The following is an 11,491-nucleotide window of genomic DNA, read 5'->3' as shown; positions in this document are numbered from 1 at the left end:
GCACTAGTATTTTTGCGGTGTCGCGGTCAAGGAATGCGCAGATCCGGGAAATATTTTTGAGTTTGAGATGGCAGGAGGAGGCAAGGGCTTGGATATGTGGCTTGAAAGAGAGGGCAGAGTCGAGGATCACCCCGAGGCACTGAGCATGTGGGACTGGGGAAAGTGAGCAGCCATTGACATTGATGGATAGGTCTGGTGGAGGGGTAGAGTTGTCTGTTTAAGGGAAAGAAAATCTTAGGTGGCACTCTGGGTAGCTAAAGAGGTCTCTCCTGTTTAGGGTCCTCATTAGCCAGAGCGGTAAAAGGCTACAAAGAGAGTCTGGAGGACCCAACTGTGTAATACTTTATTTCACCTGCGGATGTGCTGTAGGACTCAATCCCAATTATGAAAATGGCTTCCCTTTATAGAATAGGCTCATAAAGCAATTTTTAGACAGTTGCCCATGTGGAGAGCATGAACAAGAACATGCTTTTAGCTGTTGTCACTGATCAGCATGCGTCACGAGTTTTACGGGTGCGACGCAGCTGGAATATGTGAACTCAGCTTCAGTGCGACAGCCTAAAGTTCCCAATTCCCAGTGAAAGTACAACACCAGTATCCTAGTCTTCTCCAGCTGCTGTGGCCACAAATAATATCCCATTTCTGAGACGGGCTTTGTTTAGATGTTCACGCTTATTAATGGAACATTCGCATTCTGTACTTTTCCATCGTAATAGTATCCATTTATTTTTCTACGGTCAACCCTCGTCCATCTGCCCTTATGGATGTCATAGAGTGGTCTCCCAGCACTGGACCCCCCATTTATCAGCCAAAAGGAGCATTCCAGCTTCCACCAAATCCTTAAGTTGGTAATACCAGTAGTGATCTTCAGATACGTATAAAAGCGTATTCTATTTTGTAAATACCTCGGAATGCAATATGATGTCACTTATGGTGGCTCTCCCTACCTGAGCGCGACAGCTGCACAGAAATACATGAAACTGTGAGGCTCAGGTTGGGAGAGCTGCCGGCCAGTCCATGCACTGCTGCTTATTCGGTAAGCGCTATAGCTTGCTAAATGAGAGGGAACCTGAACAAATTCACCCAACTCTAGTTATAATGCATCCAATGGTACATACAGTATATAGAGAGTGAATAATGTCTGCTAGATACACCATATACACATATGGGAAAGGAAGCCAGGACTGCATTCTGCTGGCAGCTCAGCCAGAACTGCACTCGCCTCCTGCTCTTCAGAGATATTAAAAGTGTGGCAGCTGGGGGAAGCATAAGAATGATTAGGACAACCAAAACCGTGGACGAATAGCAAAAGTTTTATGTGCTATATAGGATTGGGCATTTATATTACATTTTCATCCAAATGACAGACACATTTAAAGGGGTTTTCCTGAACAAGACTATTGATGGATAGGTCACTGAGCTGCTGTGCTCCTCTTCGTACATCACTTAGATTCAACTTCTGAGGGATCAGCTGATCATTGGGGGTTCCGAGGGCCTGGATTCCCCCCCAACATCTCATATTGATGATTTTGTCTTTGACAACCCCTTAAAGGTTAATGAACCGCTGACATTTCTGGGTCCCTTGTTCCACGCCCTGTTATTAGACCGTGACCACCCACTGTATCTTTACTGACACCATCCCTTTACTGAGAGGGCTTTGTTCTCACATGCCATTGGCCCCGGTCACTGTGCGTGGCTGCAGAAAAATCACAAAAATGGACTTTCTATCACTGGGGTCACAATCTTATCATCATTGCAATCTATTGACAGTGGGAAGTTTATGCACAACTGATAGATGCGACCCCACCAGGGCAGATATCTTGGAAGATACAGACCGTGATCCATTGGACAAAGTCTCCAGATCAGCGCTGGTAAATGTGGTTCTACAAATATTGCAAAATTGTAGCAAAAATACTATAAGTCTGCACCATGAGAATACCCCTCTATAGTGCCCGGGCTTACAGGTGCAGGTACTGTGCTATGGTGTTAAATTCGGAATCAAAAAGCCTTTACAGACACAATATTTTTCACTGGGCATTTGCTACAATGTATCAGGCTCGGTAACTCTAAGATCTACTCAGGGACTTGGATAACATTTCTTGCGCAAAACACGTTGTCGAAGAATTTACCGGGTGGGCACTCGCCACACCGTGTCCAGCCCCGACACCGCTTATTTTGGCCTGAAACCGATGGAAAACAGCAAAAGACACAAAATTCATGCGCAATTGCACGTTGTGAAAACGTTTTACTACTTTTCAAAGTGTTTTACAACAGTTTTTAAGCATGAACATTTTGATGAATCGGGGTCTAAGATTTTTTTTTTTGCAGAATTTGTTGAGCAGAAAATCCAGAAACTTAAAAAAAAAAACAACGAAGGCCCCAAATTCATCATTTGCAATTTCCTAAAGTTGCTTTTCTTTTTTTTTTTTTGTGGTTTTCACTTTTGTTTTCTTGCCCCAATTCGTCATGAATTTGATACAGAATTAAAAAATTCTTCTTATTATTTTTCGGCAACTTTTTTCCCCTCCGTAATAGGGAATCCTTTAAAAAGTCACATTTGCTGTAAATGCATCAAATTAAAAACTTATTCAGAAACTTTACTCCGGGGCAGAGAATGGAGCGAGATGCGTTTGATAAAAGTCTCGTTTCATTAATCTTGCAAACATCTGGATAACCAAAGTTGAATAATAATAATAATAATAAATACTTCAGATAGAAAAACTACTTAAAAAATGGACAAAAACCTTTTGACACTAAAGGCAAAAATACTAAAGCCAGTTTTTTCAGAAGAAAAAGCAGATGACACATCAGATTGCAGAGTTGAAGAGTTTCTGCTTTGAAAAGTCAGCAAAAAAACAACAAAACAACAACTTAGTGAACCCAAACTTTTGCATAGGCCCAGGGGAATCATTTAGGTTATTCCAATTGACAATGCACTTAAAGGGTTAATCACATTTAGTAAAATACATTATAACTATTTTTCTTGATGACAAGGTCATTTATTAGGAGTGTAAACAATAAGCAGCGCCCCCTGCGGCAGCTTTCCCTCCTACAGGAGGAGCTGGCACTTTCCTTCCTCTGTGCTCGGTTCCTTCTGGTCTCAGCTGCTGTCTCTATTCACACAAATACCTCCGTGCGCCATCTGGTGGCCGCCGCGCTCACTGCAGGTAGGCGGCACTACTCGCACAGCGCTGCCTGGTGAGCCGCAGAGTGTGAGCTCCCGGAGATCGCTGCGCTGCCGGGGACCGGAGAGCTGCACCCGGTGGTGGTGACACCGACCTAGGAGCCGGAGGGAGCGGAGATCTTGTCTATGGGCTGCTGTGGTGACTGTATGAAGAAGTTACAAGTTAGTTCTGGAGGGGCTGAGACTGCAGAAGTTTTCATAGGAGCAGAGAAGTTGTAAAGAGACAGTTGGAGTGTGCTGTAGAGGAGATTGGGGGGTGTCCAACATCAGACCCCATATTGTGTCTGCACATAGGCATTGGGGTTACCCCCTGTTCATTCCCCGGGAGCAGCAAGTATTGGGGTGCCCCATTAACCCTTCCCCATTAACCCTGCGCTGACCATCCTTTATAGCGAGCTCTCCCTCAGGGTGAGACATGTCCCGGCTGAACTCCATCTCCCTCACCTCCTCCTTGTGACCCTCCCTTCTTCAATCAACCCTCTCCGGCCTCCTCACCTGTGGCCCCAGGTAAGACCTTGTATGTTCCCACCATGGCCAGTGCAGGGGGTAATGGTGTCGGTCTGCACGGGGGTCTCAGAGGACTGTGGGGGGTTATTACACGTAGTGATGGGTTGTTTCTGTTACTTATTTGCAGATTGTTTTATTTCAAACCTTATGGCATGCTGGGAGTTGTAGTGTCACTGAAGCCGCAGGTCTTGACGAGTAAGGCTGGGTCCGAGACTGCTGTATATGGTCTGCAATGGCATAGATGAGGTGGTGTACGGACCACCTGGACCCAGCCGAAGTGAGCGGCCCCCAGCACATGAAATAATGTGGCGGCGTTCAGACTCTGCAGATTCTTTTATCAGAAATGGCGCCACTCTTGTCCATGGCCTTATTATAGTGAAAACCTTACTGATCAGAAGGAATCCGGCTACTGGGACCCCCAGTGATTCCAAGAAAGGGGCTCTGGACCTCCGCTTTCTCCAGAAGTCTTCTAGACAATGGGTGGAGTGGAGGTCCAGTATGGGCACCGCTGCTCCATTCAAGATGGGAACCCTCTTCTCAGGATTGGTAGGGGTCCCAGTGGTCGGACCCCCAACTAAACAGTAAGTTTGTGTGTTTTGAAAAAGTCTTGGTGAGTAAAAAAAAAAAAAAAAAAAAAAAGTGCCAGTCACTTCTTTTAAAGCAGATCCTGATGGAATCTAGAAACCAGGGACTGTGCAATTATAAGTGTGTGTCCACACTGAGCCTCTTTTTTTGGGGGGGAGCAGAAACTCTCCAAAATCCTTACCAACTCAAAACTCATCCTGTACTTGGAATTTCTGCTCTTAGGCTGAAAGCAAAAAAACTCTTCCAAAAACTATTTCAGAAAACGAAGAACTCCAGACAAAAAAGTAGCGTTTCCTGAAGCGGTTTCTATTTGAAAACCTGGTTGTCATAAAGCTCAGTCTGCACACAGGCAGCGAGGGGATTTGAAGCAGTTTTTTTCTGTAGATTTTGGAGCGGATCTGCTTCTAAATCCTTTGTTCCACTTTTTGATGTTGCAGATTTTCTGAATCCTTTATTTGTTTGTTTTATTTTTTCAAATAGTGTTAAAAAAATAAACTTGGTGAGAACATAGCATAAAAGAGAACCTGGCTCTGAGCACAGCCGGATGTTCATGTGGGGGCTCAGGGATATGTAGCAGATTTCCTTTGGTTAATTCTCCCTAATAACATTTTCTGACACTTTATATCTTAACCCTTTCCTCGCTAATCTCTGGCTGGAGGGGGTTAATCAGTAGTCACAGGTTAATTGTTCCCAGACGTGAGTCATCATTCCGCCTGTAGGTAGGATCTCCACAACCTGTGACATTTCAGGCTTTTATCCCGGCTGTGCAGAGGAGCGCAGATTCCTGACATTCCTCCCCGGTGATGATGATGATTAGTGGGCAGTTAATATTTTTGAAGCTTTAATTGCCCCCTTTAAGCGCTTAGTAGTCACCTTGCAGTTCTGGCATCAAATGGCTGCAGATTAATGGCTGAACGGTGCAATTGTTGGATTATAACCGGCAGGTGTCGGATTACGTCGCCGTGACCTGACTACTGATGACTTGTTTCTGTAACGGAAACGGATTCAGCGAAAACTGTCTCATATCGTCATTGTTATTTGTGGTAGGTGTTATGTCGCAGTGACGTAAAACATCACCAAAGAGGACGTGATACTTGCCATAATTAGGTAAATGCCGCTGTTCTCCTGAATCCGGCGTCATTTTTCTTTTGTTCGGGCACCTCTCCGTTCCTGAGATATAGGCGCTTCTTCCCGGTATATAAATCTGGTCTTTTTAGCCAAGGGAGTGTGGTTCTCAAACCTCTATGGGCGTCGTCTTCCTGAGGACACTCCCCCTTGGCTAATAAGACTTGATTTATATACAGAGAAGAGAAGGCCACATCTCAGGAATGGAGAGGAGCAGGAACACAAGAAAAACATCGCCGGATTCGGGAGAACAGCGGCATTTACATCAGGTAAAAAACAAAACAAAACACAATCATCTTGATAGCAAGTGAGAGGTCGTCTTTAAACGAGAACTTGAATGTTGATCCTTACTGTGTTGTACCGATCCCACGAGACAATACTGCAGATGTTCGTGTTGTGGTGTACTATACTATGTGCATGGCTCAGCGGCTACAATACAACGGTAATGAGCAGCCAAGTTACACAAAAGCGTCCACCACTTGATACATCTATAAATAATACCGCCATATGGTGCCTGCTATTGATAGCATCCAAACTGAAAGCATTATATAGCAATATATTGATATCTCATGACTATGTCAATAAATGGCCAAAAATATATATATTGAATTCAGCAAACTTGGGGTGAGTGCCACATCTGATACATTTGTTCAAATATATATATATTGGACACTCCACTAAAGCATGTATCCTATGAGAGACTTGGAGTAAAAAAAATAAAAGTACAGTATTTAAAAATTAGGCAAAATTTTATTACAAAAAAATAGTACATATAAAAATACAGTTAAAGGCGATAGCACACATTGTAAAAAAACAAAAAAAAACAAAGAACCCTGCAAACTCACAATATTGTCAAGGAACAAGATAGAGAAATAATGACAGTTGGGGCCAACAAAATGGTGTTTACCTGGACAATGTCAGATAAAAGTTTAGGAGGTCAGAAATGGACTATGAAGTTGCACAAGTCCTGGAACACCATCTGAAAAACTCCATCTGTTTGTTGTAAAGGCTCCCCAGTGCTTAAATGTATATGTATACCATGATATTGCAATTAGTGCAAATGACAATAATAATAAAATGTAAACATCAGAAAGAAAATAGTATTTTTTGGATTAAAATGTCTTTAAATGCCGTCATACTGCTGCTGTGTACATTAGGCCTCAGGAATGTCACCTCTGCTGTCGGCCGATGTGACCTGATGTATTATTGTCCCATTATCTGTATATTACTGGTACTGGTTGTGTTCCCGAGACAACCTAATGCTCATCAGAAAAAAACACCAAATTAGAGCTTAACTTGAGTTGGTACACATGCTGAAGTTAAACGCATGTTCACATTGGCCACAAAACATTAAAACCTACAAAAGAAAAAGTAAGCAAAAAATCCTGATGTAAATAAGTAAAAAAGCAAAAGTGCATTTAAATTTTTACTTATTTACATCAGGGTTTTTACTTACTTTTTCTCTTGTAGGTTCTAATGCTCATTAGAGTTGGGGTGAGTGGATTTATACCTCTTAAGGTACCTTCACACGAAGCGACGCTGCAGCGATAGCGACAACGATGCCGATCGCTGCAGCGTCGCTGTTTGATCGCTGGAGAGCTGTCACACAGACCGCTCTCCAGCGACCAACGATGCCGAGGTCCCCGGGTAACCAGGGTAAACATCGGGTTGCTAAGCGCAGGGCCGCACTTAGTAACCCGATGTTTACCCTGGTTACCAGCGTAAAAGTAAAAAAAACAAACAGTACATGCTCACCTGCGCGTCCCCCAGCGTCTGCTTCCTGACACTGACTGAGCTCCGGCCCTAACAGCACAGCGGTGACGTCACTGCTGTGCTTTCACTTTCACTTTAGGGCCGGCGCTCAGTAAGTGTCAGGAAGCGGACGCCGGGGGACGCGCAGGTGAGCATGTACTGTTTGTTTTTTTTACTTTTACGCTGGTAACCAGGGTAAACATCGGGTTACTAAGCGCGGCCCTGCGCTTGGTAACCCGATGTTTACCCTGGTTACCAGTGTAAAACATCGCTGGTATCGTTGCTTTTGCTTTCAAACACAACGATACACGGCGATCGGACGACCAAATAAAGTTCTGGACTTTATTCAGCGACCAGCGACATCACAGCAGGATCCTGATCGCTGCTGCGTGTCAAACTAAACGATATCGCTAGCCAGGACGCTGCAACGTCACGGATCGCTAGCGATGTCGTTTCGTGTGAAGGTACCTTTACTCCATCAGCCAACACTTTTACCTGGTGGTGTTCGCGGCTCTTTTAATTGATCTTTCCTGTCTAATAAAAGTAGGAGAGGTGTGATTTTTTTTTTTTTTAAGAGCAAAATGAATTCGGCAATAATGATCAAAATGGACATGCAAAAAAAACCTCTAAATGAGATGTTCATTTCCAACAATTCATGGATCCCGGTAATGTAGGATGCGCAATGTAAAACTTGACGGTCAGTCTGGATCACGACGTGCCTTCTTGACATCCTCAGCTTCCACTTCATTCTACTTACCATCACGGGCACGCTCCAGTAGCTGACGACATTCTGCAGTCACTGCACAAATATTTTGCTCGTTATCGGCTCTGCCCTTTCAGTTCTTGAAGGCCTCATTTGGTGCTGACATTCCGAACCGTCTGATATCGCACCGTGATGTTGAGTCATACAAGAATATTTTATTTAGACTAAAACTTTCCATGGGAACCTCGCCAGATTTGGGAGTGGAGCAGCTTTATCATGGTGTCAACACATATTAGGTTGATGTTCTGACGGGCACAGGAAGCATGGGAAGTCGGCCTGAGCTAAAGTGTCATTACCTGTTGTCTGTTTACTGAAAACATTGGGACAAAGTCAACCTGTTAAATTTGTATTAAAAATTTGTGTGGTCTTGACAAAAGCAAGAGAGAATTTTTTTTTTCTCAAGAGAATGAAACTTGTGTATATCCATATAGGTCTACATGGTGGCCCCCTAAAATTACCCAATGCCAGCGGCCAGGTGGCAAAGCTTCGCTTGTGAAAATTGGGATCCACGCCAAATTCGGGTAGACTGGGTTCAAACAAAATTCAGCTGTCAAGCTTGTTGGCAAATGCCTCAGTTTTAGTCATACTTGTTGGTTTTTGTCCCATTTTTTTTTTTTTTAGGGGGGGGGTCGTGCCATCACATGACCTGGCTCCGTAACCTTTTTCTGCATAGTTGTTTTCAACGGAGTCCGGTAGACCGTCTGGGAAATGCCATGTGTTCGTGTAGATGAGGGCGACAAGAGGCTGACCTTGTGCTCGGGTCCCTATCGTTTTAATGTACAAAGACCTTGAACTAACTTTCTAGATAGCAGTCAAATGACTGAAGATCATCCCAGAGATATATTTTTATTTTTTTTATGAATTTTTCACTTTTCTTTCTCAGGCTCCTTGTTAATACTGTACATTCTGCAAGATGTATAAGCCTGAATTGCCTAGCAATAACTATATTCAGATGTATCTGTTGCCTAAAATGGTCAAGACGTAGCCAAAAGTAAGGTTTTTGAGTGTTTTTTTTTTTTTTTTTTTTTTTAATCTCCAAAAAAAAGTTCCATTTACATTGACCCATATTGTAACTTGTTTTACACCAGACCTACTGTTTTTATAGAAATTAGTTTATCTAAATCAATCTATTGTCAGACCAACTTTTTCCTGGTTCGAAGGTGATGTGCAGAACGGTGAGGCTCCTTCAGAAAGATGAGTTCCATTGAGAAATGTTGAGGCCTCGCTGTTTATTTTCAACACAGAAAATTTCTGATTTGATAGCTGAGTTAGATAAACTGACTAGTGATGAGCGAACGTGCTGGGATAAGGTGTTAGCGCTTGAGCATGCTCCGATAAGTGTCTTTGGCGTGTTGGAACAAGAGTCCCCTCGGTTGCATGTGTCGTGGCTGTTCGTTAGGCAATCCCCGCATGTGTTGCGGCTGTCGAACAGCCGCAAGATATGCAGCCGCAGGGACTCGAACATATTATTCGAGCACGCTGAAGACACTCAGTTAGCACCCGAGAGTGCTTGGATCACCGCACGTTCTAACACCATTAGAACTGACATCTTTTGAAGACCACCACATGTGAGACAGACGGTCTGATGAACAGAGAACAAGTTCCACAGAATTCCTGCTCTTCAACATTTCTCGTTGGAAGCGCTGTATTTCTGAAGAAACATCACTGTTTTCTTTATCGTCAACCCAAGAAACTTCTGATCTGACAATAGGTTGATTAAGATAAACTGACTTCTATGAAGACCCTCACGTGTGAGATAGAAGGTCTGATATCTAGAGCAGAGGTCCCCAACCTTTTTTGCACCAGGGACCGGCTTTAAGCAAGACCAGTTTTCCATGGCCCGGTGGGGGTGGGGCAGGGGCGGGGCTTTGGTCATATGGGGGTGGGGTTATGGAGGGATGGAGCTTAGTGCATACTTATCATATAATTATGACATTTATAATGAGAATGTGATTCAACTTACCATAGGTTCAGAATGAGTAGGAGCACCATGCTTGTTTCCCTGGTGCTCTGCACCATTATTGCCCCATAGCTGTGCCATATAGTGCTCTGCACCATTATTGCCCCATAGCTGTGCCATACAGTGCTCTGCACCGTTTATTATTGCCCCATAGCTGTGCCATACAGTGCTCTGCACCGTTCATAATTGCCCCATAGCTGTGCCATATAGTGCTCTGCACCGTTCATAATTGCCCCATAGCTGTGCCATATAGTGCTCTGCACCATTGCCCCATAGCTGTGCCATACAGTGCTCTGCACCATTATTGCCCCATAGCTGTGCCATATAGTGCTCTGCACCATTATTGCCCCATAGCTGTGCCATACAGTGCTGTGCACCATTGCCCCATAGCTGTGCCATACAGTGCTCTGCACCATTATTGCCCCATAGCTGTGCCATATAGTGCTCTGCACCATTATTGCCCCATAGCTGTGCCATACAGTGCTCTGCACCATTATTGCCCCATAGCTGTGCCATATAGTGCTCTGCACCATTATTGCCCCATAGCTGTGCCATATAGTGCTCTGCACCATTGCCCCATAGCTGTGCCATATAGTGCTCTGCACCGTCCATTATTGCCCCATAGCTGTGCTGCTGCTGCAATAAAAATAATAAAACACATACTCACCTCTCTTGCTTGCAGCTCCTCGGCGCCATCTTCCCGGCGTCTCTCTGCACTGACTGATCAGGCAGAGGGCGGCACGCACACTATATGCGTCATCGCGCCCTCTGACCTGCAGTCAGTGCGGAGAGACGCCGGGAAGATGGAGACAGCGCCCGGCGTGTGGAACGAGGACAGGTAAATATGCGATACTTACCTGCTCCCGGCGTCCCGCTCCTTCCCCCGGACAGCTGGTCTTCGGTGCCGCAGCCTCTTCCTCTGTCAGCGGTCACCGGCACCGCTGATTAGAGAAATGAATTATGCGGCTCCGCCCCTATGGGAGGTGGAGCCGCCTATTAATTTCTCTAATGAGCGGTCCCACGTGACCGCTGAACAGGGGCGCCGCGGACCGGCTGAAAAACCCCAACGGCCCGGTCCTGGTCCGCGGACCGGCGGTTGGGGACCTCTGATCTAGAGGACAAGTGGAGCGGCCCCCAAACGCAGGGCAGCAGGGTACTGGGTACCGGGTCTCTCGGTTCTGGGGGATGTCACGGTGGCCTGACCCGGTCCGTGGTCCTGCTAGGGGGCGCCCAATTAAAGATGTAGGTGACGGTGTAGGTCGCAGTAAATGACGAGGACACAGGGTTGCAGTCTCTTTACCTCTTTACTGAAGGCTTCGGCATCCGCAATCCAGAGCACTGTTAACCGGGCTGGCTGAGACCGGCCGGTCCGAAGGCACATCCAGAGTTCCCTTTGCAGGTGGAAATCAGTGTCCTTCCTACCAGCGCCTGGGTGTTGTAGTACTTCCCTGCTGAGCACCACGGGATAGTCCTCACAACTGTCGTGTATGTTTCTGTTCTTTCTCTCCGTCTCCCAGATGATATGGATAGGACGCACCTGTATGACGGGTAGGCCTGGAGTTATTTTATAGGGACCCTAGAGACGCCCCTCTCCCACAATTGCCTCCTTTGTCTT

General features: G+C 45.2%; 1 protein-coding gene across 3 annotated transcripts in view; it reads left to right on the top strand.

Moving 5' to 3' along the window:
- Positions 1 to 3,151: 3,151 nt before the first annotated feature.
- TANC1 (tetratricopeptide repeat, ankyrin repeat and coiled-coil containing 1) overlaps positions 3,152 to 11,491 on the top strand; it is a 175,329-nt gene continuing 166,989 nt past the window's right edge. The window contains exon 1 of one of the 3 annotated variants that reach the window (XM_077272891.1): positions 3,152 to 3,346. In XM_077272891.1, coding sequence (XP_077129006.1) covers positions 3,311 to 3,346 — 36 coding nt within the window. In that variant the 5' untranslated portion in view covers positions 3,152 to 3,310. Of the gene's footprint in view, positions 3,692 to 11,491 lie in introns of all 3 variants that reach the window. The other 2 variants (XM_077272893.1, XM_077272895.1) reach the window with 2 other exon arrangements.

Source organism: Ranitomeya variabilis, chromosome 7, assembly GCF_051348905.1.
Source record: "Ranitomeya variabilis isolate aRanVar5 chromosome 7, aRanVar5.hap1, whole genome shotgun sequence".
NCBI classification, from domain to species: Eukaryota; Metazoa; Chordata; class Amphibia; order Anura; family Dendrobatidae; genus Ranitomeya; species Ranitomeya variabilis.
Note: the sequence above shows the minus strand (reverse complement) of the source record. Positions and strands in the feature narration are given on the sequence as shown.